Genomic DNA, 27172 nt, shown 5'->3' on the forward strand with positions numbered 1-27172 from the left:
TCTTCAGTTACACTTTCATCCTGCCCGTCCCTATACAATAAAGACTGTTGGGTTCTTACTTCTGAAAGCATAACAACTAAACTTTTCAGCAAACCGTGACGTACACATGTACCAGTTACTCCATCGTGGCAGTATCCTCATTCTCTCACACGTGGGTGGAATGCACGGCCCAATGTGTATTCCTCCTGCGTTCACCAGAATGCTACCCATCTTTTGGGTCCCCACTGAATTTCCTCCTTTATTGCTTAACATTCTCAGGTCTGTCCCTTCTCAACTCTTCCTGGAATAGTTTGAACATTTAGACTCAGACAGTGCTTTCAATTCTTTTCCAATTACTACTTCTTGCCTCCTCTTTCACATGAACTCAAAAGAAAGCACCGCCTTCTCATCAACTATTCTGAACTTTTTTCCTATTTTTCATCAAATTATCTTCAAATATTTCCTGAATATGTTATTTATATTTGATAGTTCGAAAGCCACAAAAAATATAATTATATAACACACATTACATAATCACATAATGTAGCATATTATAAATAGGAAAGCAAGCTATCACGTGAAAACAGATTGTTTTCTGCTCTTCGAGGATTGCCTAAGCCACATGACCTCCTCCACAGAGGCAGCGACTCACTGACGGCAGTCTGGCTGCAGATGGCTCACCGTGGTTGACATCTTTAGCTATGCATATTAATGCACAATTTATTTTAGCTAAAAACAGGACATTAGCATTTCTCAGAACTGTGATGACATGCTTAGCAAGTGGGTGCAACAGTTTTATTTAAAACAATCCATCCAGAAGTTGGATGGATACATCCCTCTGAAAGTGTGTGGATTATAATTTCTGCTGCATAATTCAGCAGCTGTCACCATACCTTGTGAAACATACACCAAACATTTTCCTTCCTAAAGCATAATAATATTTACCAAATACTGGCAATAACATGTATAAATCCTCAAAAAATAGGATCAAATGATAAAATCATAGTTTAATGTTTGTCAAAGCTGTCTAAAACCAGAAAACCACTTCCAACAAAGCAGAATTTTAAAAATAGTTACTGTATGTATATGCACAAACGTGAAAATATCTTTGTACCTCTATTACAGCCACAAAAAGAGAGGAGGTCCCAAATCGGTAAACTGAACTTAGATACACTATGCGTTAACACTTCTGAGCTGCTTCTCATATGGCAAATTACAACTCTGATGCCTTGAATGATTAACATGCACCTTGAACTATTCCACAATTTTGTAGCCTGCAATCCAAGAGTTTCACAGTTAGGCTGTGTTTGCCAAGAGCTTATTGAAGTCCTCTTATTTCATTTAAAAATTGAAGAAATAAATTCCATTAATGAAAAGAACCAAGGGTCACCTAAACTTTATGAACTCATTATGTAGGCTGAAAACTATGTATCTTTAATTCAATCAGATGCTAACTGGAATGAAGATAACCACTTGTATGTTGAGTCAGAAAAGGAAAAAAATGCTTTTTAAAATATATATATGGCATGCTTAAAGTATATTAAATCTTGTGTTAAAAAAAAAACAACAAAAATGCATGAGGATTTTAGCCTCTTTTAGCTTTCTATGAATGGAAACCACTTAAAATTTATTCAGATTTTATACAGTTATATGTATGCCCATTTTCAAGAATGTCTTTTAGGAAAACCTGATTTTAAAATTACATTTAATCACCTTTACATTATTTTCAATTTTTTTATATATCCTATCCACATTTCCAATTTTTTTATAGATCCTATCCACATATCCTACCCTTTATTTCCTTCTGACCATTCTTCTAATCCCTCCTCCAGCAAGTTTAAAAATACATAAAACCACACATTAAAAGTTTTCCCAACTTTTACAAAATTCCCAATCAACATGTTCACATAATAAAGGCTGCCCCTGACTTCTTTTGTTTTACATAAGCAGAAATCTGTTCCTAAGAATTATTCCACAAATTCTACTGAAAATTCTGACTTTACTGAACAAATTATAGAAATGTCCTATTTCTATCAAATGTTTTACAAGTGATTTTTAAAATCTTTATTTCTGATTAGAGAAAAAAAGAGAAAGTGGTTTATTGTTTTATATTCAGGTGAGATAGGTCTCATCTATATAAACTTTATTCTATTTTACAAACAAGATTCTACTTCATTTGCTAAATTATTGCCTCTCCTTTTGGACTCTGAGTTCTACTCCGGACAGTGAACAAAGTTATCAACTTCATCTTCTGTATTTTCAAAATATAACAGAGTGGCTAACTCAGAGTAGGAGCTCACAGTTTTCCTAAAGAACAAAAAAGAATACAGCCACGTAAAACTCTGGTTTAAGCAACAGTGAGTAGGAAGGTATAAAACCAGTGTTCTTGGACCTCAGTTTTATTTACACTAAATTCCAAAAATAAACTCCCATCAAGAAAGTTAATTTTTTTTAACTTTAAGAATATGTAAAATTTACACACACGCACACATACTCTCTCTTTAACCTAGAAATGTAAGAAATGGTCTGTTTAAAGGCAACATGGTCTCCTACCAAAAAAAAAAAGATGCTAAATTCGGGGTCAGCAAATCCAGTTTCCTACCTGAGATTCATTGCTAAGTAATTTTGTGACCATGCAAATCACCTAAAGTCCCTAAATTCGGTTTTCTCATTGACAACTGTAGTTAATGATGATGGCACTATCCTTATTTGCCTATCATAGTTTTTATAAAGATTAATAATAACGTTATCTATTACTTTCAGTTTCAAAGCATTTCCACTTATATTGCCAAATGTGATTTTGACTGTAGGAAGACTTCAACATCATAAATAAGAAAACTAGATATTCAGAAAAAAAGAATGACCTGACCAAATCACAAGTAAGTAGCTGAACTAGGGCTGGCATACATATTTTCCCAATCTAAATTCTCACATTGTTTCCACTTTTCCAAAGGGCTTTCTGATGATAAATTTATAAAGAAACATTGAAGATTTCAAATTGCTTTACAATGCGAATTGTGATTTCTTTACTCTATTACTCATCTTCAAAATGTGGATACCACCTTATTAAAAGAGCATTAAGCGACAAAATGCATATAGAGAGCCTAGCGCACAGTCTGAAATGCATAGTGTTCAAACTAAGATCTCTCCTTTCTGTGATGGAAGATCAATCTCCTTTTTCCCAAAGAAAAAGGTATGAAACACTGCAGAAAAGTTGTTGCTTCCTTATGGAAGGTAACAAGAACTACTTCAAAGTAAATTCATAAGAATATCAGCAAGAGTAAACATGTGTGAGGGGTAGAGCTAGGACGACACCCCAGATCTGATGCCTTACTGATGCACTTGATATTGACATTTTTAAGGAAAATAATTAGAAACTAATAGATTAACTACATTTTTCCTTCAATCTTTGAACTATTTCTAAGAGCTTACTTTTATCTGAGCTAATTAAGATATGGACTAGACGTGTTAGAGATGTTTTCTCAAGGGATGTGAACAATGAGCACGTTAACCCATCACTGTATTAAGTTTACTGATCCAGCAAATGATTTTGTTTAGGTGCAGGGATCTGCTTTCATAGCAGAACATCTGTTCTTACCAAGCTATATAGATCATCATACCAACTGCAATAATATGTAACAACAGCCTTAGCAGATAATTCTAAAAGCTGGATATGCAGAAAGACACATGAAATATCTAGTCATTTAAAAGCTGAAAGTTAAAAACAAACAAACAAAACTGGTTCTAATGACTAAACTTATGGGTAGAGCATGAGGGATATCTATTTTATACAGGGAACATCCAAATCATGAGAAAAAAAATGTTGCAAACTAGATCCTGCCAAAAAACGAGAGCTAAATACAGTGTTTGTAAACATATTTAAGTAACAGATATTTTTTTAAATGATTAATTGGGTATTTCCATTCCCTCAAATTCATTGGAAAACTGTTTTAAATGAAGATAAAATAATTTTGTTATGGTCAGGGTATTCTTGTTTTTTGTTTTTTTTTTTTTTAGGGTATTCTTGTTTTAAATCCGTATGATACCATATGGATTCTCAGAGAAGAGAAAAAAGTTCCTTTATCTTTAGAATATAAGAACCTCATACTTAGAATCAAGGGAATGTATTTCTCTTCACTGGATTCACATAAAAACAGTGGCAGTTAAAGCACACATGACTGTAATAAAGGATGTATCAAAAACCAACCAAATTTGCCATCATAGGCATAAAGGCATTTCAAATCATTATCATGTTATTTAGAACCAAAAGTTCTCATTACGTGAACAGGTAGAATGCCAAGACTAAAGGTGAAAAATCAAGAATCTGAATGCTTTATCCATTCTGTCACATCATGTAACTGTTCAACCTATCATTTGATGAATGAGGGTTTTTAAAATTATTCAAGTGTTAATTATAACATGAACTTACAAGTTTAAAAAAATAGTACAAAAGGTACAATAAAAGTAAAGTCTTCTCTACCACCAAGCCTTACTCTCCACCATCAACCAATGTTAAGTTTTGCTTTGAGTTTTTAAAGTGGTTGCCAGTATCAAGTAAGTTTCCATTTATAAATTTCAAATATTATTTTCACCTTACTATAAAAGCTACAGTTTTTCAAGACAACCTTACACTACCACTACTTTAGGACTGTCTTAAGCAATAGCCAAGAAATTATATTATATTTATATTATATTAAATTATCTTTGGTGCATATTTATATATTAAATTATATTTAATTCATTAATTATACATATTAACATGCAATAAAGACATAACTTTTTCAGCTTGATTTTTGCACTATCTAATATCATCTCACATTCCACCACGGTTATGTAATCACATTTTAGAAAACATTAATGTCTTTCTAGTTTTCTTCATTTCTGGGTAGAGTCAGCTATTCCATCCCATTCTTACTTCCCATATTAATAGGAGAACCTCCTCCAGTGATTGTGATGTACGTACAGATATGTACACATGTACGTATAGCTACAAAGAGGTAATAACTTGTATGCATTCTTTCATGTGTTAGAACATTCTTAGGCTGCCCTCAAAGTCTCTCCTGATATCTTGCCTAGGTACAGAATTCATCTTATCATCGTATCTGGAAATATAAAGAAATCACTTCCCCTAACTATTGTCTTCAGTGTTGATAATGAGCATGGTAGCTGTTTCTCATCTTTTCATAGACAATACCATTTTTCTCTGTGGAAGTCTTCCAAGGTTTCTCCTCATCTTTGGAAATCTAATATTTCCTCCAGATGCACCTATCAGTCATTTTATTGATCTTGCATGGCCCGTGGTTGGGCTGGAACAATCTGAAGAGCTTACCTCCATCATTCTGATTCTTTCTTTTGAAGTTCCTATCAGAGCTCTTAGGTACACACTTCATGATTTTTAATATATATAGATAACCATTTCCCCAAAATGTCTACAACTCTATGAGCAGGCATCCAGAAAGAGCCCCCATGCAGGAGATAAAATGCCCATTCCCGAGCCTCTATGTCACCATAGGAAGCAGTAAAGAGAAAAATCTCAGAATTCTATGCATTTCTGGTACATTCCCACCCTCTCCTTCCTTAACTATCTCCACACCCAAGCTTTAGTTAAGACTATCTACACAAGTTAGACCTCTAGTCACCATTAAAAATTCCAGATTCCCAAGTTATCCATCAATTCCCAGACTCCAATTCTTCAATAGGAAGGAACCCCACCATTCAACCCCCTCTACATATGGTCCATGCTCTGACATTCTGCTACTTCATTTCTCTCCATAACATTTATTACCAGCTATCACACTATATGTTGTATTTGTCACTCTTATTAGAATATACTTTCTATGAGAGGAGAATGTGTATCTACTTTGTTCACTATTAATATGCCCAGAGTCTAGAATGGTACCTGAAACACAGTAAAGGCTCAGGAAGTAGCTGAATAATTTTTAATTGTCTTAATTCAGCTCTGCAATCTGGAAAAATCCTGGGTCTTTTCCAGACCATCAAGTGGACCCATTGAAACTTAAATGTAGAAATTATTTATAAAATATCCTCTTAAATATTTCTCAAGAATAAGAAAAATTTTTATAAATTCTTTATATTTCCTGAATTAACTCCTTCTTATGAGGTCAGGTGTTTTTGTTGTTTTATTTTTCACTAGTTCACCTGGATCCTTCATGTGGTATTATTGCTAAAATGTCAAGTTAGTCTCTTCAAACCAGTCATTTATGGTGAATGTCCCCATTACTTATGAGGTTATCAACAGAGGTTTTTCTGTGTTTGTGGAACATTCTGCTTCCCCATTAGTTCTCTCCTTTGAATGGGAGAACATGGGATGGCAGATGGTCAATGTCCAGGTAAGCCAGCTTTACAAGACTGATCTCATGATCAGTGCAGTCGACTCACAGTTGAGTCATGTTTTATTTGTTTGTTTTCTCCTTTAAACCACGCTCTTGTTTGATAAGGGCATTACTTCTAATCTTGCTCCAAAGACCCTAGTCTTCTCATGAGGGGCCATTAAGCAGCTCATCCCTACACTGGCAGAATGCTTTAGCTAAAGGGAAGGAAAAATACAGCCTCTCCCTACTCACTGTCTTCCCACTGGAGATTAGGAAAGAGTCCACCTGTCGTATTTTTCCTACCACAGTTTTTTAATCTGTTGTTTGATCACTACCCACAACCCATGACTGCGTTCTATTTTTGTTCATTCCTAGCTTAGAGCTCACAGAGACTCCCCTGAGGAAGTCACTTGTACCGTGGTTTCCTTGGCTCTTTTCTGCCATCTTCTTGCCATTTTCTATCTTCTAAGAATTCAACATGTCAACTTATAGACTACTGGTGGTCTTCCCCATTTTCTGGAACCACTATACATCCAATCTTTCAAGAAGTAGGACTTTTAGAGAGAGGAGGTGAACTGACTCTGCCCAGTCTTCCTTTTTAAGAGGAATTACATTGCAGTCTTTGCTTAGAATTAGAGGTGCAAGACCCTTGTGTTACATCAGCAAGCTACTAAAAATAGAAAATTCCCTTTTTTAAACACTATTCCGGCTACTCTAACCATCAGGAAGGTCGTAACTGATTTTCTTTTTTTTTTTTTTTAAGATTTTATTTATTTATTTGACAGAGAAAAATCACAAGTAGACGGAGAGGCAGGCAGAGAGGAAGGAAGGGAAGCAGGCTCCCTGCTGAGCAGAGAGCCCGATGCGGGACTCGATCCCAGGACCCTGAGATCATGACCTGAGCGGAAGGCAGCGGCTTAACCCACCGAGCCACCCAGGCGCCCCGTAACTGATTTTCTTTATCCACAGTTTCCAGTCTCCTGACACTGGGCACAGCGCCACCCTCTTTCTCACCAGTTCTTCTTAACAGATTCTCTCCACTGGTTTCTCTCACCGGAAATGGAAGACACAGCAGGTCCATCCACATAAAAGAGGTGTCCAGTTAAGTCATTTTGCTAACCTGAAGAATTTCTTTTTGTTTTGTTTTTGTAATAAATGGAGAGAAATTATATGCAAGTCCAAGTGTGTTTGTCTTGGGGGGTTCTTTTTAGCTCCTGAAATATGGCCATATTTTTGTTAAATAAAATATCTGGTATCAGTCAGTCAAGAGACTGATTAACATATGGGCCATCAGGACCAAAAATAAAATGACCATACAAAAACAAAAAAACTCACAAGACACCTTAAATCCACTTTCTCACTAGCATTTGGTTCATTATCAACATTCTGAAAAATGACAAGTCACTTCATATGTTATAAAATTTGATAAAAGCCAGGAGAATTATTAGACATTAGGGCACAAGTAAGTCTTTAAATCTGCCCCTAAATCTTGCCCCAGGCTACACATCAAAAGAGATAAAGTAAATTAGCAACAAAAACAATAACAAAAAAAAATGCATTAGTTGCTATTTAGAAAGCAAATATTCAGTTCTGTGTCAAAAAGCAACCCCAAAGAGAGAACCTACATTGGTACGATTTATTCTGTTAATGGACTGGCAAAAAGAGATAGCTATAAACTCCTCTTGGCATCAAAAGTCTAGGCTCAGAGCCAGTAGATTCTTAAGGTTTATTTGGAACAGCACACATCTTGACAGCCAGCAGAGTGGACGGTTTAAATACCATCCTCTTCACACAGATATTTGAGTTGCGTGAGGGTGTGTGTGTGTGTGTGTGTGTGTGTTTGTGTGTGGCAGGCAGGGGTAAGACAAAGCTGACAAATTCAGTTAAGGAAGTAAAAATCCCCTTTCCTAAAGCTTGTGCTGAATGATGAAACCTCTCTAATCATCCCCTAACTGGTGCTCATTTAAGAGCCAGGGTATTTTTAAGCAAATACGGTCATAATTCTGATACGTTGGTAACAAAATATATCAGAAAAATTCTCCTAATCTTTTCCAGGACTGATATAAAAGAGCAGTATTCTACTTAATCCACAGACTAAAAAAGTAATAAATTACACTATTTGCACATAAACATCAAACTTCAAAATAATAAATCCATGTAAGTTAAAGTACTAAAGAATGTCCCACTTCTCTCCCTGTCCTGCATAGAAATACTGTTTACTCAATCTGAATATTTGAGGACATTTTGACCCAGAGGGTTACATCCTCTTCAGAAGATGCAGAGAAGTTCACTTCCACGTGGGTATATAGAGCAGTTCAGAGGTAGTGATTATTCCCAAAATTTCACCTGTCTTGTCCCTCGAAAAAGCAGCTCTCCGTCTCTATGCAGAGCTCTAATTTCCCAAATCTGAGTCCCTGATAATTCAAGAGTGAGGAGCTGGACATCTGGCGCCCAGGATTAGGGAAGGTGCCTTCCTAGAGTTCAGAACCAGAGCCCAGATGATATTTTTACTTATGGGAAAAAGATAAAAGTAATGTTACTATTAATGCTATAAATGAAATGGCTCTTGATTGCTACCTCAGAACCCAAAGACTTAGGATAGTGTATCTGTTTAAAGAAACAAGTTGAGAATAAAATTTATAAGTTAAAAAATTATCCATGCTGCATTATATTGCAACTTAAAAAGCACTTAATATATTTAAAAATATCTTCTCATGCAAATGTTCAGAGAATCCTCCTAAGAACCCAAAATGTTTAGCAGAGAATACATCATTACATTCAGATTTCAAATGATGTCCTTGCTACAGAAAGTTTATCTCATCAATAATGGGAATGGTTTCCTTTAATGAGCTAATGAGGTACACCTGTCCCACATTCCCCAGGCCCTTTTGTAAGTGTCCAAATCCCTCTTCAGATTTCCATCCCAAATACTTCCATTTCCATGAAAATAGTTATGATGCCTGTGCACCCCCCACCAGTGATAGTGATGTATTCTTCCTTTAACCTCATAGAACTTATTCTCAAATGACACTACAGACAAAGGGCTGATATCCAAGATCTATAGAGAACTCCTCAAATTAACACACAAAAAACAGATCATCACTTCAAAAAATGGGCAGAAGACATGAACAGACACTTCTCCAGAGAAGACATATAAATGGTTAACAGACATGAAAAAATGTTCATCATCATTAGCCATCAGGGAGATTCAAACCAAAACCACACTGAGATACCACCTTATACCAGTTAGAATGGCCATAATTAACAAGACAGTAAACAACAAATGTTGGAGAGGATGTGGAGAAAGGGGAACCCTCTTACACTATTGGTGGGAATGCAAGTTGGTGCAGCCACTTTGCAAAACAGTGTGGAGATTCCTTAAGAAATTAAAAATAGGGCACCTGGGTGGCTCAGTGGGTTAAAGTCTCTGCCTTCGGCTCAGGTCATGATCCCAGGGTCCTGGGATCAAGCCCCACATCGGGCTCTCTGCTCAGCAGGGAGCCTGCTTCCTCCTCTCTCTCTCTGTCTGCCTCTCCGCCTACTTGTGATCTCTGTCTGTTAAATAAATAAAATCTTTAAAATCTTTAAAAAAAAAAAAAAGAAATTAAAAATAGAACTACCCTATGACCCTGCAATTGTACTACTAGGCATTTACCCCAAGGATACAGATGTAGTGAAAAGAAGGGCCATCTGTACCCCAATTTTTATAGAAGCAATGACCACAGTTGCCAAACTGTGGAAAAAACAAAGATGCCCTTCAACAGATGAATGGATAAAGAAGATATGGTCCATATATACAATGGAGTATTACACCTCCATCAAAAAGGATGAACACCCAACTTTTCTATCAGCATGGACGGGACTGGAAGAGACTATATTGAGCGAAATCAGTCAAGCAGAGAGAGTCAATTATCATAGGGTTTAACTTACTTGTGGAGCATAAGGAATAACACAGAGGACATTTGGGAGTTGGAGAGGAAAAGTGAGTTGGGGGAAATCGGAGGGGGAGACAAACCATGAAAGACTGTGGACTCTGAGAAACAGACTGAGGGTTTTGGACAGGAGGGGTTTGGGGGTCTGGGTGAGCCTGGTGGTGGGTATTATGGAGGGTACGTATTGCATGGAGCACTGGGTGTGGTGTATAAACAATGAATTTTGGAACACCGAAAAAGAAAATAAAATTTTTTTTAAAAATTAAAAAAAAAAAAATCTCATAGAACTTATCTCTATTCCTACCATGAGTAAATAGATTTGGAATCAGAAGACTGGTTTCATTTCTGCTTGCTTATTTACTATCAGGATGATCCTAACAAGTAAAGTAACCATAGTAACCACCAGAACACTAGTTTTCTCGTTGTTACAGTGAACAGAATATATGCCCATGGAATTATTTAGAAATCAAATTTTGGTAAAACAGTAGGAAAGAACTATGCTACCTGTAAAGCCCTGTACGAAGTTACTTCACATATATATACTTTTTTCTTTCTCAAGTATAACTTCTCTTTCTCCTACTTTACTTCCTGGAAGAAAGAGCACATTCAATGACTTCTTTTTTTTTTTTTTTTTTAAGATTTTATTTATTTATTTGACAGAGAGAGATCACAAGTAGGTAGAGAGGCAGGCAGAGAGCGAGAGGGAAGCAGGCTCCCCACCGAGCAGAGAGCCCCATGTGGGACTCGATCCCAAGACCCTGAGATCATGACCTGAGCCGAAGGCAGCGGCTTAACCCACTGAGCCACCCAGGCGCCCTTCAATGACTTCTTAATTCTATCATAACAATCATGGATGCTTCACCACAGGCATTTGGTACAAACTAGCAGAATGAATGAATGGTTGGATGTATGATTACATTAATAAAGGAAAGTTTCATAAAGAAGATATTCAACACAACCTGCTAAACATGGAAGGCCAAAATCTGACTTCGACTTTTCTCCAATCTCATTGCCTATTCCCCCACACCCCCCAACATCACTTCAGCCAACCTAGATTTACTTCTGATTTCTTAAATACACCGTATGTTTTTCATGCTCTGGTCTTGGGCCAAATCATCACCCCCTTCCTTGCCCTTCATCTGTTGAAACAGTATCCATCCTTAGCTCAAAATTGTTCACACGCCAATTTCTCTATGAAACTTTTCTTAATCTCACCCATTGGAAAGGACACTTCTTATTCTGAAGTCCAGAGTATTTGTCCATCTTTCTCATAACTCTTATCATATGACCACTTATTACACTGCCCTTTGCATATATACACTTTGATCTTGTTAAGATCTGCACTATGTTTTAGTTATCTTTATATCCTTCCAAACATGTATTAAAATGTCTTCCATATAATAGGTATTCTAATAATATACATGGCTTCAAAGTCTGACTACATGCCTATGCTGTATAAATTACCCCCTAAAATGACATTTTTATGAAATGATCACTTATTGTTTGAGGTCATTACTACCCTCCATTCCTAACATCATCATATAGTATGAGCAGAAACATATCTTCGCCAAAATTTTAAAAGCTACAACTATATAAAGAAAATACTTAGAATCCAATTTCCGTTACAATTCGAATGCAGCTTTTTCTTATTAATTGCAAAATTATACTAAAGATGGCTTATCTGAAAAGCTAAGGTGCTTAATAGGACTTTCAGATAAGAAGAGTAAATGATACTTCGGAAAACAACCAGAAGTTAACACACTTTTAATTGAAATCATTTTAATCTCTCATCACAGTAAGTATCCCAAGTAACATAACAGCTACTAATAATCATCAATGCTGTTATTATCATAGAATAGATTTCATTTATAACAAGGGTACACAAGTCTCCTCTCTCAGGGATCTTTTAATCACATAATTCTTCATTACCTGCTGTCAGTTCCTTCTTGGGCTGTTCGCAGACAAAATGCACACATGCCCACTAACAGCTGTCCTCCAAAGTGATTTCTGTGCCTTCTCACCGGGTAGGAGCCACCAGATTTCTTTTAAAAATGTATTCTTCTAGCCTCTCTATTCTCACTTGTATTATTATCTCATCTTCACTATGTTACTTCTTAACTCCAGAGAATTTCTGAGCTTTTTTTGTTGCTCTGGGCTTTTTGCCCCTTCTCCGTGAATGTTCCCAAATCTCTACCTATTAAATCTTTTGTTATCCGGCACCTTTAAGTGCTGGGTTAACCTTAACTTATTTCTTGAGAATTATTTTTCTGTCCTCACGGTAAACAACGTTGAGCCCATTTGTGTCACTACTGGCCCCTTTACGATTTGGTAGGTCAGGAAGTCTTACCAAAAGACTTGAAGATATAAACTGTGGTCTTCTGAGAAGACACCCATCAATGGTGAACCTGTTCTCATGACGTCTTCACTTAACAAACTGACTTATACTGTTCTAGAGGACTCTCAACTAATGAGCAAATCATGCCTTCACAGCTATGACAAAATCACTGGCAGGGAAAGGGGACATACAGTTTGGGAAAGTTTATGCAATTTTATATTAAAATCGTATTTGTAATGCAAAAATAACATCTGTTTTCATTTCCCAGCACAGATATGACCCCAGTTAAGAGTATCTTAAGTTGGGTAGGCCAGAGTAGGAATTTAAAAGTTAAAGTAATTATCACTGCAAACTGAACAATAAATACCACTGTAAGCTCCACAATCAGTAGCGGGGATCTTACAGGACAGAGCGCAATGAGTCAATGCTCAGCATCTCTGACCTAATTCGTTTTCACTTTATATGCCAAACTTATCAAAAGTTGTGGCAGTATTTTGGAATTATTCTTAGAGAAAATATTTAACTTTTTTTAAACATACAATTGGCAGGGAAGAAAAAGAGGAAGGAAGGAAGGAGGGGAAACAGGAAAGGATGAGAGGAAAACAATATCATCCTAGGATACCCCGGATAAACTAAGCATTATTTGTGCAAGATGGTGATACAGGTTAAGAGCATGAACACAATGAATAAATGCACTCACCTCGGTTAAATGAGGATTGGGATTAAAGCCACAGAGGCTACATACAGTGGTTTGACACTCAGTGCATGTGTTAAAATTGGCCTTTTCTGGAACAAGCAACAGAAGTTCAGTGGTATTGCAAAGAGGACAGATGGTTTTAGAGAGGCCTTGTACTGGAGTCTGTGCCGCAGATGGAGAAGCTGGTGGCTGCAGAGGTTTCCCAGCTCCTGTTTGGCTTACTGGTTTTGAAGACTGCTGAGCTGAAGCCTTTGCTGGGCCAGGCTGTTGGGGAGGTTTTACTGGACCAGGCTGCTGAAGTGAAGGCTTTGCAGGGCCAGGCTGTTGAGGAGGGGGCTTTGCTGGGCCAGGTGGTTGAGGAGGGGGCTTGGCCGGGCCAGGCTGCTGAGGAGGGGGCTTGGCCGGGCCAGGCTGCTGAGGAGAGGGCTTGGCCAGGCCAGGCTGCTGAGGAGGGGGCTTGGCCGGGCCAGGCTGCTGAGGAGGGGGCTTGGCCGGGCCAGGCTGTTGGGGAGGTTTTACTGGACCAGGCTGCTGAGGTGGGGGCTTGGCTGGGCCAGGCTGCTGAGGAGGGGGCTTGGCCGGGCCAGGCTGCTGAGGAGGGGGCTTGGCCGGTCCAGGCTGCTGAGGCGGGGGCTTGGCCGGGCCAGGCTGCTGAGGTGGTGGCTTGGCCGGGCTAGGCTGCTGAGGAGGGGGCTTGGCCAGGCTAGGCTGCTGAGCCAGAGACTTTGTTGGCCCAACGGGCTGAGAAGGAGTTTTTGCAGGCCCAGGCAGCTGAGCTGGGGACTTTGGTGTCCCTGGCTGCTGGGCTGGGGGCTTTGCTGGCCCTGGCTGCTGAGATGGAAGTTTCTCTCCCCCAGCCTGTTGTACTTGAGTCTTCACAGGCCCAAGAGGCTGAGCTGAAGACTTTGGCCCAGGCTGCTGAACAGCAGGCTTTGCTGTCCCTGGTTGTTGAGCTGAGGGCTTTGCAGGCCCAGGGTGTGGCGTGGCAACTTTTTCAGGTCCAGGTTGCTGGGCTGGAGGTTTTCCAGGGCTTGCTTGCTGAATAGGTGGTTTGGATGGGCTTTGCAGTGCAGGTTTAACAGATTCTCCCCTTACAGCATCAGACTGTTTAGTCTGAGGCCTGGCTGCATCTCTTTGAAGTGGCCACTGTGCCTGGTCTGTCTGAGGTGACTGGGTAAGTCCCTGAATTGGCTTGCCTGTCCCTGGAGGTTGTGACTTCATTTTTTCTGGTTGCTGAGAAGATACTGATTTGGGAGAGCCATCCTGCTGTGGTGGGACCCTCACAGGTCCTTGCTGCTTTGGACCTGGCTTAGGTGACGGTTGTGATGGAGGCTTTGTGATTCCTTCCGGTTTTCCTTGTTCTTTCTGAGCTATTTTTTGTTTCTTGGCAGTTTCTTCCTGGGATGCATCAGAGTCTGATATCAAATCAAAAGGATTCAATTTATTTACAACAGAGGAGACAGCACTTAAAGGGTTAACCTCTGAGAGGAAGCCAGGCATCATACTAGTCTTGTGCTCTTCCTTCAAATCAGTTCTGGACTTTGATTCTTTCAAGCTAATAGTGGAAGGACTCCTTCCAGGCGACTTTTGCTCTGACCTCAGAGTGTCTGTAGTTCTACTCTTACTGAGACCAGGCTGAGCCGAACGCCCAGGGTCCGGTGGTTTTCCTGGTTGCTTTGGAGGGTGACTACTATCCAACTCTTGCTTCCTAGAACAATGAAACAAAAAGAAGTCAAAATAATGGAAAATACCCAACTCAAAATAATCTTAACGAGGCATTACTTTCCTAAAGCCTCAAAATTACATGTGTACAGATGTAACTAGAACACATTTTTGCGGCATCCTGTAAATGATCGTAAGATCTTTTAAGTCTTTGTTACTTTCTTTACGTGGATAGAGATTTTCAACAAGATAAACAAGAGGGAGGAAAAATCAATACTTGCTACTCTAAGTGATGAAAAATTAAGATATCTAGTTAGACGTTACTTATGGTAGTTTACATTTACAATTAATTGAATCTGACCATCCTTAAAAACTCATTAAATGTATTAACCCCATAAACCAATGCAGAGTCATGTTCTTGTACATTCATGTTTGAGGAATGTTATTCTTCCAAATACTAGTAGCACCAAGAATTAAAAATACTCATTTTAAAATGCGGGAGCTTGTTGCAACTTTTTATTTGTGTGCTTTACTAAATTACAAGAAGTTACATTAGTAACATATGGCACACGTGACATCAGAAAATGTTTTAGTAAAGGAGATTATGTGATGCGTTTCCTGGGACTCTGAGAAACTTGATAATCTATTCAATTTTACCGTATTCTGTTGACAAAGATAATATCCCTCAAATAATATCCTTATTAAACTTTATAAAATGAGAAGTCCTCCTTTAATTTGAAATTTTTGAGAAACAATTCCATATTTCTTGTAGGAGAAAAATATTATGTCATTTAATTACTTTTCTGATAGCTCATTTTTAATCTGAGGTCCCTATGCAAGATGATGACAGATGCTTAAAGAATCTTGAGATACAGCCTTGTCCACAGATAGCAATGAGCTGGCTATGACCCCACTTTTTAAAGTACTGTTACTTTTCTCAGAAGAAAAAAATACATAATCGCTTTCCTTAATGTTTTCTGTAACATTTACTATTGTCACTGTTAGATTATTAGCAATATTATTTATTACTGACAAAGGTGTAAGAACATAACTAATTTGCAAAATTTAATTCATAGACAAACATAAGTGATAGATTTTTTAAATAGTTTTGGAAACATGATCACTTTGAAATGACTGTGGAAATAGCTAATTTTTTAATATTTTCAACTGAAAATCAAATAGATCCCTTTTTTAAATAAGCCATTCTTTACTGATGCAACTAAGAAGAACAGGCTGTATTAGAATTACATAAAAATAAACTTCCAAGTATTTATTTGATATAGGAAGCTTTTTAATTTTGGAAAAGATTTCTTTTTAATTAAAAGAAAAAAGAGAAAGAAACAGCTATTCAGTAGTACTTAAAATATGAGATGGTCACAATAAAGTTCTACAGGTTTTCATTTGGTTTGTGAAAATTTACCAGCTAATGGGCCAGATTATAAACTTTTAATTTCAAATCATTTAGTACTTAATATGAATTAAGTTTTTAAAATTCCCCAAAATAGTGCAGAAATTTGAGAGCAATCAAGTTATAAAGCATAGTAGAAAGAAATACAGAAGTGTTACCTTTAAATAGCAAAAAATCAGAAGGAAATAATTTATAAAAGCCAATGTATGAAAAAAGCAATTTTCTAATAAAAGTTGAATAAATGGTATTCTTAGTTTTAGCAATTTCCTCCAGGACAAAAGTTACAAAAACTTTAGATAACTTAAACAAGGAACTAAAATTATTACCCTAATTAATTCCGATGGTTCTAAGGTATCTTTTAAAACACTATAGATTTCCATGTGGGGAAAATAATTTTAAATGTTTCTGTACAGGCTGCTCTATATGTTGTTCCCTTCCACAGGAAGATAGAAGAGCTACAGTAAACAACTTAAAATAGATTACTTTAAAAAATTTCACTGTTTAGATCTTCACATTATTCTAGAAATGCTCCACATTCAATTAATAAAATCTAACACTTTCATGAATGGCACATGCTTAGGAACTTCTTAGCAGAAGTACCTTCTCATAAGTAATTATTTTGGTATTTAATTGAATTGGCTCCCCAGTAGAATCCTAGAGACCTATATTTAAAGATCACAAACACACACACACACACACACACACATATTCACACACAAATCTATTCTTAATATAACTAAATTGTCCTCTCCTGAAAATACTACTAAACTTAATCATTGCTTTTGTGTTCACATAATCCAACATTGTACAAAACAAATAAAAAATAAACTTTGTGAATACCAAATACTTGTGTATCAATACTAAAATTTAAAGCAAGCTTACAATAGAAATTGCATGTACCTCCTACAAATATAAGTATAATAAAATCCCCAGGAGAAAATACTGATACAGCTATAAAGACTGCCCTACAATTTAAATTACTTTCAGCTACTAGAATTATATAGGTAAACATTAAACATGGAGATATGGATGTGAGAAACAGACAACTGCTAAAAGAACATATAGCCTTAATACGGAACAAAAATATAAAGATGTCTCAGCTAACTGTGGTCTTTGGGTGAGTTTTTGTTTGGTCTAACAGCTGTTCCATTAAATAGAAAAATGAATAAAATGCAATCTGTGTCTTGTATACTATACTGTGACCTCCTAGAGAAAGTGTTTCACTCATCTTTGCATCACTGGACCCAAACCTGCTAACTAGAGCATTAGTGTCTGATGAATGAATGAACGAATGAATGACAATGAATAAATGAATGAATCAAGTTTTTGTTTTATGCTAGATTAATGTTTCCTGAATTCTTTTCAAATTCTTCACAGTTGTTCTGAGATACAAATGGAAACATTCTACATGCATTTTAGAACCCAGACCTGGCCTGCTACTAGGAAGAAAAATAGTTGTGGAATTGTCTACCAGTAGGAAAGGCCCAAAGGAATACTAAAGAAAATAAGGGATTCAGCCAGAATTCCTACAAAATATTCTACTAGTCAGAAGTGTTTTTAAGTAAAGCCCTTCTCATATCTGTAGCTGTACACAGAATGAGGAGACCAAGTGGTAAAATTGCCTTTCCCTGGGTCTTCAATTAATCCAAAGTCCAGAAGCATTTGCAACCTGTAATTTCTAGCTTATAATGACCCATGTTTTACACAACCTCCTTTTTCATTACTACTGTAATCCCCAGATTAGAATTTTTCTTTTATAGAGCAGAAAAAAATATTTCAGCTACAAATGAGGTAAACATGTGTTCACAGATATGAATGTAAAAGCAGTTGGAATGCTAACTTTTTTCTTTTTTTTAATGGAGCAAAACAGGCAATGACACTTAACTTGACAGTGCTGAGTCACATAAACTTTTTTGATGTTAGAAATATAAGCAGGGGTGCCTGGGTTGCTCAGTGCGTTAAGCCTCTGACTTCAGCTCAGGTCATGATCTCAGGGTCCTGGGATGGAGCCCTGGTGGGCTATCTGCTCAGCAGGGAGCCTGCTTCCCTCTCTGTCTCTGCCTGTCTCTCTGCCTACTTGTGATCTCCCTCTCTCTGTCAAATAAATAAATAAAAAGCTTTAAAAAAAAGAACAGAAATCTAAGCAACTTTGGGGATAGCTACTCATTTTTATACTGTAGAGAATACTAGGGCTTAAAGAGGCTAAGTGACTAAGCCAAGGTTATAAAATTAGTCAGTCAGATATCTGGTATCTGGACTCCTAGTTGGGGGGGAGGGGAAGTTCCACTACATGGCACTGACTCTCCTACATGTTTAAAAAAAAAAAAAAAAAAAAAGATACAGATACATCAAAATAACTCAAACAGTGAGGAACTCAACATACAGTGTGTCTAGAGCCATCACTGCCATCGCCATTCACTGCTTATATTGAGATCACTACTTCTGATATTTATAGAGTCCCTTCAAATTAAAATTCAAACCAAAACATCCCTGTCAATTTGTAACTGATCCTCACAATGACTCTACAAGATAGGTAAGACAAGTGTCACATGCCTTACTTGGAGGCAAGGAAACTGAGGAACTTATGCTGAGAAGCACACATAATTTATCATGAGTCTGTTAAAATTAGTAGGTAAGAACCTAGGTCTCTGGGTTCTCAACCTTTATTCAAAAACAAACAAAACAAAACCACCATCTCTCATTGACATACTTAACCTCTTCAAACTTTAAATAATTTGGATATACTTTCTAATATAAACTTAAGTTAGTGTGCTTCTAAAAATCTAAATGATAAACCAAGTGTTTCTTTGGTCATCACATGCAGGGATGATAACTTTCAAAAAAGTATGTACGTTTTATAAAAATCTTTCACTAAAATATAAGCAGCTCTCAAAAATCAGAAATATAGTGCTATCTAATATACAATTAGATAAAACTTTTACCATTAACTGCTGAGCCCACGGATTGTTAATAAAAATTCTGTAACAAAATTATCAGTGCAGAATCTGATATAAGCACAGCATAAAACCAGTTTAATGGCTGAAATCATTATTTTTCAGCCACCCTCTGAACAGAAGAAAAGTTAAGAATATAAAATAAAAGCTCACACTTTTTCCTTGGTCTGTGTAACCAGCATGATAAACCTGTTGCATGTACCTCTTAGGAAAAACTGTGAAAGAGCTGGCAAACATTCCTAAAAGGCTAATAAAAGTACTGTACCTCCTTATTACCCCATGAAAATCTAATATATGAACGTTCAACATTTTTTTCCAAGTCATCAGGTTTTCGTCAGTAGAGAAAAATGGTACATATCATAAGCTGTAATACTTAAGGTAATGGATAAGAAAGACTTTACACCAAAGAAACAGCACCATATATTACTAGTTGGAAAACACAGAAAAACACATTTAACATAAAGAAGCGAATTTTTACTAGTAGTGGTGGCTTCGTTTTGAGAACGTAGGGCTTTTAGCTGATATATTCTAAGCATTTATGATTTTATGTTAAAAATACTACAACTATATGTGACATTTCCCTGTCAAAATAATTAGTTGATAAAATTATACCATATACTTATATGATAGTCCCTAAGTTAAAATACTTTTATGAAGTAGAGGTTACGAATCTACACCTACTAAATGCAGATCTTTCATATTTCCAATATCTCAAACGAAAATTGTAGGTCTCTCTTCAGTTATCATAAAACAGGAATGGTTTCAGGACAACGGACAGAGAACTGTACTCTAAGGGAGGGTGTAAAGTTAAAGGGTTTGTTTACAATAATAAAGGCAGGGCAGGCACAATGATTATACCCTCTTACTACTGTAATTAGAAAACAACTAATTTATTAGATGAAGGAAAATGGAGAGCGAGAGAGGGAAATTAATACGTTAATATTACAGAATAGCTCTGAATTGCCTAGCAAGTTGTCATTTATTTGCTTTGTCTTAAAATGGATTGGAAACTAACCTTAAGATAACACAAATTCACAGGTTTTTCTATCACCTAAGATACTTTTGCATATAAAAGAACAATAGTTTAAAAAATAGCATATACTAATTCAGAAATGCATGTACAGCACCTGGTCTGTTGCGACCAAACCATCTGTTTAATGCCACACCATATTTTAGGGTCCCTCATTGACTATAAAAGGTGTATTCATTCTATACCTTCTACCTAAACAGCTCCTGTTCTCCCCTGGGGGTGGGGTGGGAAGGAAGGACAAATCACCTCCAGGGGAATTAAAGGTATTGTGACAGAAATATTTCAGACATCATTCACAGAGAAAAAGATGCCGAAATGACTGAGGAGATTTGAAGAGAGACAGGTAAACACCCAGTTCTATCCATTTCCCAACACGTCCGTTTTCTATTAATGGAAGACTTCCAGATTAGTAAAACACTGGAGGGCGTCTCTCCACGCCATCCTAGAGGGAAAAGGTTCCAAAAGGCCAAAAAATCACCACCTAAAATCACAGCTCCAAGAATGCAACCTTTGACTATCCCACCAGAAACTCTACAATGCATCATTTTTATTCTGCCCATCATAAGGCTTATGATCTCTTTATCATCACCCCATTAGGGAGAATCAAATGAACGGAAGTAACATATATGTACTGCCGAGCTGGCACATACGGACTGGCACATATGTGCACGGGAAGCTGTACATATATGCCCGGACATATACATCATGCTGTGCGTGCCTGTGCATGGAAGGCGGCTCCGCAGCGGCCGGGGGAACGCTTCCCTTGGGCAGCCCCTGCGCCCTTGACATGACAGCGGCGATCTGTCTCCTCTCCTCTTCGCTCAGCTGGCTCAGATCCGCCTCCATGCCGGCCGGGATCACGGTGTGCAAGGAGCTCCCTGCCCCGCCAGCCCCTCCTCCGGCTGCTGCCGCCGCCGCTGCCGCCGCCAGCCCTTCCGGGAGACCTTCCCCTTCCAAGCTCGCCTCGTTGCCCATGGCTCAGGGGGACTCCGGGCCGCCGCGCTCCCTTCCTTGCGCTGCGTCCCCCTCGGGAACCCCGCGGCCCGAGGAGCAACCGGAGCCGGGGTCCGCCGTGGGGCGTGGAAGCGGCGGAGTCCCAGGGCTCGGGACCCCGCACCGCTACCCGGAACGCCAGGCGGGTATTAGTCCCGCTCACAGGTGACGCCCGCAGCCGGTGCCTCCTCCATGTTGGACAACTCCCCGAAGCCTCCTCAGCGCCCCGAGCCGGGGAGAAGCAGGTCTGAGCAGTGCCAGCCGGGCGCCGTCCGCCCCTCCCACCGCGCCCCGCCTCCTCGCCCGCGCCCTCGTAGTGCGCATGCCCCTCCTGGAACAGGTGATGGCCGCGCCCGCGCCCATCCCGCGCTGCGTCGCTCTGTATCCTTCCTCGCTCTCAGCACCGATTTAAAGGAGCCCGGGGAGAGCTCAAGAGCTCAGCTGAAAACCGGGACAAAACAGCCGGCATTTCTTTCAGGCATATTTGAGGATGCCTCAACCTGAGTTTTAGCGAACTGCATGCAAGGGGTGGGGAGGGGCTGGAGGGGAAATACCGGTTCCCATCTTCGGCCTCATGGGATCTGTAGTTTCAGTCATTATTATTATTTTTTTTTTTAAGAGAGGGTTTTTAAAGATTTTAGGAATGAAGTCAGGTAACTGAAGATTAACCTATGATATTTTGGGGACAAATTCTCCCAAAGGAGCTAAAACTGGAGCTTTTTATTTGGGACTTTTCCAAAATAATTACATTAAAATCTTAGATAAAACATCAGTAGTCAGGTAAAGTTTTTGAATGCTTGTCACTGTATTGTTCTCTAAAGGGACGACACAAATTAGAGGATTATGGGAAATTGTGCATGGGATGCTGTAGTAAGATTCTGATTGTAAAATATTAAAATGTTTAAGTCGTGTGAAGTTTTGGTGAAAAGATGAATTCAGTCCCTTTTTTGGTACAAAAAAGAACCCCTAAAGTTAATTTGTACAGAGGCATATAGCTGGTTAGCAGCAGAGGTATCATTAATAAGCATTCTTTCAGACCCACTCCCCACCCCTCCCCAAACACACAAACTCTTCTTGCTACTACATTGCCTAGAAGGCAATGTTTTAGTTCAACACTGGATATGCAGCCCGAGTTTTACTACCTACCTTGGCTAACAAAATGGACCTAATGTCCAATTGCTCAAGTTAAAAAAAATCAAAAGCTAACAACTGGGAATGAATAAATACACAGAAATTAATACACTGCTCAGAAAGTTTCCAAGTTTTTACATTAATCATAATAGTTTGATATTTTGCATTCCACTTGTATCAAAACTAAGAAAGGGCTCAGTTTAAACGATTTGTAAAATGTACTGCTTTTAAAGATATCTAGTCATCAGATGAAATATCATTACTGGTTGGGTTCCTACAAAAACTTTGCATAAACTTTGATTCTCTCATAATATACTGAGCTGTGACTTACAAAGTCAAAACTGTGGAGAGTCATACATTTAAATAAAGAGCACACAATGATTTTTTACTTTGAGCACACAATGATTTTTTATTTTGATGGCCACATCTGGAGACAAATACACTATCATCATACCTCCTAGAAATAAGTTTGCTTCAAAAAAGGAGATAATTGGTACATGATCCTGAATCTCAACTGCTCCAATGCTTAGACAACCCTAGGAATCAATAATGCTAAATGGAGGTGAGGAAGGAAAAGAGTCAAGTGTTGATTATTATCTCATAGTATGCTCAAGTGTTGTGAGAATAAAATACACTTGATATGTTTACACCCACAAACCACAAGCTTAAAGAAATGGTAAGATGAACACTCTTTCAAGGTCTAGCCTCAGAATAATGATTAAAGTAGAAAAGAGATTGTTAACTGTATTTTCTCTCCCATTATAGATGGAAAGTAGCCTGTAAGGTAATAAGAAAGAAATAAGAAGTGATAATCAATATGCAAAGTAATGTACATAGACTAAACAAAAAGCAGTAATTTGTAAGATGGGAATATTAGAACCCATTGTGAAAACATGAGCATTCACTTTCTCCTTCTCTTTTGTCCCAGGAGAAAACGTCATCAGAAAACAGAAAAATGAGAAATGTGATAGAAAGAGTAAATGGACTGTGAAAACAAGTGAGAAACATTTTGGTTGTTGAGGTTTTTAAAATTACTTTCCTTTTAGGACCTTTATACCTGTGAGTTTTGAAAAAAATTTTTTCAGTCTTTCATTTGGGCTTAGCAGTTGGTTGTGCTTGGGGGTGTTTCTGATCCAAAGAAGAATGCTAGAGCAGAAGCAAGGTGTATTACTTGAGTGTGAATTCTCAGAATTCTGAGTGTATGAGGATGAGAAGTTAAATGTTATAGATAACCTTATCTGTACATTATCTCCTTGCTTACCCAGAAATATATCACAGTTTCATTCTGCAAATTCACTAATGGTGCTGTATTCAAAATTCTTGCTGCTCCCTATTCATTATAGCTACTGTAATGATCATTTATTTGAATTTAGATTTAATTTAACAAGTTTATAGTTCAGCTCCAAATCACTCAGCCTGATAGGTAGGTCATGAAATTAATTAATTTATGAAAACCTGCACTATTATATACCATGATGTCTTTCTAATATGACTTCTCAACTCTGGAAAACCAGATCTTTTCCTTTGTTTACTTTTTGTCTCACTGTCCCATGTCATTTCTACTTTAGTAGATTAGAACCAACCTAAATATGATAATTAACAATGAGATATGACTAGATAATGAGTTCTTGGAATGAAATCGCCCCATCTACCCATGTCGTTGTAGATCCCACTCAACCTAGGATAAAACCAAATAGACCATTCTGTGTGTCACATGTTCCATACTTGAATAAATTCAGGCTTTGCAAATAATTAAAGTTGGAATAATCTTCATCAGTATAGAAGAATGTGTAGTCTCACTAGTTTTTAAAAACCTACAATTAAATAATATTCATAAAATTTAGCCTTTTAATTAATTAATTTAATTACTTTTATTTGATTAATTTGATTAATTTGTTTAATTAACTTTAATTAAAATAATAGCACAAATTCATTAAACTCTATTTAGTAAGCAATTATCTGAATACTGGCTTATTTATTAAATGACCAGGGGCACCTGGGTGGTTCAGTGGGTTAAGCCTCTGCCTTCGGCTCAGGTCATGATCCCAGGGTCCTGGGATCGAGCCTCGCATCAGGCTCTCTGCTCAGCGGGGAGCCTGTTTCCTCCTCTCTCTCTGCCTGCCTCTCTGCCTACTTGTGATCTCTGTCTGTCAAATAAATAAATAAACTCTTTAAATGACCATTGTATCCATATTAAAACCATTGTAATAGTGCAAGTGAGTGTTTTGTAAAATGGGCCATTTCATAAGCTAAATTTGAGAGCATAAATAGATTCAGACTTTCTAGAAAATAGCAATACTTACCAAGAGCCTTAAAAAGAGTCATTATCTGTGATACACTTCTAGAAACCAGTCCTAAAGAGATCTTTTGAGTTATATAATGGGATTGTGGAAAAAAATGTTCACTAGAGTATTATTTGTAATAGCAATAAGTAAAAAGTCATTACTGCCTCAGTAAACAAGAACAGAGAAGTAAAATCTGCTACAACCAGATGACAGTATTTTATGAGAATACTTAAAATAATGTTTTTAAATGGTCCATTACAACATAGGAAAAATTTCACAAAGTATACCTGGGACAAATTTTCATAAATTTATGTGATACCAATGATGCAAAAAAAAAAAAAATTAAATTACTAAAATGTATACAAAAAAAGAAAACCCAGGAAATAAATAAGCCAACAAAAAAAACCCATATATATTTAATGAGAACACCATAGGTAATCTTATTTTTTCTAATTTTCTTTATTTTCCAAAATAAGCTTGTAGGGGTTTTTTTTTAATGGTGTAGGAGCACCAGTGATTATGACTAATCATTTTTAAAATGACAAAAATAATGCAACCTGTTAAGCTAGGTAAGCAAAATGTTCTCATCATTCTGTGACAAATGCCTATGAAGAAAATGAAAGGGAAAAAAAAAGCCTCAGGATATGCCCTAACATGATTTCATGTGATTAGGTGAGTGATAAAACTTAAACTATCCTTATACATTCTTTATTTAAAAGCCTATGCAGGGGCGCCTGGCTGGCTCAGTGGGTTAAGCCTCTGCCTTTGGCTCAGGTCATGATCTCAGGGACCTGAGATTGAGCCCCACATTGAGCAATCTGTTCGTCAGGGAGCCTGCTTCCCCCTCTCTCTCTGCTGCCTCTCTGCCTACTTGTGATCTCTCTGTCAAATAAATAGATAAAATCTTTTTAAAAAATAAATATTTTTTTTAAAAAGCCCATGCATTTTAGTGTATGCATGGATGCATATATTCATGTTTATGTAAATATAGGCAATATGATATAATTTTTATATAGGCACATTTTTAATGTACCTCTAATACATAATCATAGTAATTTTTAATGTATCTCTAATACAAGAAAAAAGAGGATTGTGTTAATTTAGTGGAGCAAGAACCTGCAGTGGTTGAAGATCCAACTTCATTTTTTGCTGTGGTTGATCTGCTTCTCAGTTGCAATTCTAAGCCATTTTTGTTAGCTTTGCTTTATTTTTTTTTTTTAAAGATTTTATTTGTTTATTTGACAGACAGAGATTACACGTAGACAGAGAGGCAGGCAGAGAGAGAGAGAGGGAAGCAGGCTCCCCGCTGAGCAGAGAGCCCGATGCGGGACTCGATCCCAGGACCCCGGGATCATGACCCGAGCCGAAGGCAGCGGCTTAACCCACTGAGCCACCCAGGCACCCTGTTAGCTTTGCTTTAAAATGAGATTTGCTCCTATAGCGGAGGAAATTCAAGTGAGATTGCAGTTGATTATGAACTGGCTTCTCAATTTTGAGGGGAAAAATATGAGAAGTATTTTAGAAAAAAGTTTGATAAATTTATTTTTGAATTCTGACATCTGGACTATCAGGCAGTTGTTCTTTCTTTGCCCCCTTATACTTATTCTACAGCAAATCTGTAATTTAAAATAAAAGAAGTTGCTTGTATTTAAAGTATATTCCCTAGAATAGAATAGAAATAGGGTATATAAAATCTTAAGAATTAGTTACTATGCCACTTTACACCATTACATTGCAAATTGAAAAATGACTAATAAGTCGTGAGGTTATAACTTAGTTGATTCAGCATTACTTATTCACCTGTTTTATAAATAGGCTTTAGAATTCAGTACCTGCTCTTTGGAAAATGGAGACATGTGTGCATGTCCTATTCTTCATGATTTTTTTTGTTGACAGTGTCTGACTTTAAATCCTAACTCTGACATCTGACATCTATTTGGATTAGTAAGTCACTAACTTATTAGAACATGGGGTTCCTCAACTGTAAAAATGGAGAAAATGATATACTACCTCTTAGGGTCCTTGTGATAATTACACAAGAATAAGATGCGAAGGCACTTTTAAGCTAGGAAACGTATCAGCACACTGTTACAATATTGGTATTAGATAAACCAGACCTCTCTCTTTACAGTGGCACTACCACACTTCCCAGCCAGAGTTACTCTTTCCTCACCCTTTGACTGGAACTAAACCCCTCAGCAAGAGAATGTGGTGGGAGAGACATGTAACTTCCTAGGCTAGCCTTCCTATCTGGCCCTCTTCATATTCAGAGACCTCCATGTTCTGAAGAACGCCAAGAGGAGAGACCAAGAAAAGATGAACTCAGCTGCCCCAGTCTCCAGTGATCCCAGTTGTGGCCTTGGTGAGTCCCACTGAAGAACCCTGCCTTGGCTGCTGAATGTGCTAGCTGTGGTCACATCACAGAATCACATGG

General features: G+C 37.6%; 1 protein-coding gene across 5 annotated transcripts in view; it reads right to left on the reverse strand.

Annotated features, from left to right (window-relative positions):
• Positions 1 to 21631, reverse strand: part of PCLO (piccolo presynaptic cytomatrix protein) — a 408014-nt gene extending 386383 nt beyond the window's left edge. For 3 of the 5 annotated variants that reach the window (XM_045089737.1, XM_045089734.1, XM_045089738.1), the window contains exons 1-2: positions 21048 to 21631; positions 13279 to 14983 (exon numbers count right to left, since the gene is read on the reverse strand). In XM_045089737.1, the coding sequence (XP_044945672.1) occupies positions 13279 to 14983; positions 21048 to 21304 (1962 nt within the window). In that variant the 5' untranslated portion in view covers positions 21305 to 21631. The remainder of the gene's footprint in view (positions 1 to 13278; positions 14984 to 21047) is intronic. The other 2 variants (XM_045089735.1, XM_045089733.1) reach the window with 1 other exon arrangement.
• Positions 21632 to 27172: the final 5541 nt, after the last annotated feature.

This window comes from Mustela putorius, unplaced genomic scaffold (assembly GCF_011764305.1).
Source record: "Mustela putorius furo isolate JIRA1106 unplaced genomic scaffold, ASM1176430v1.1 tig00003845_pilon_pilon_pilon, whole genome shotgun sequence".
Lineage (NCBI taxonomy): Eukaryota > Metazoa > Chordata > Mammalia > Carnivora > Mustelidae > Mustela > Mustela putorius.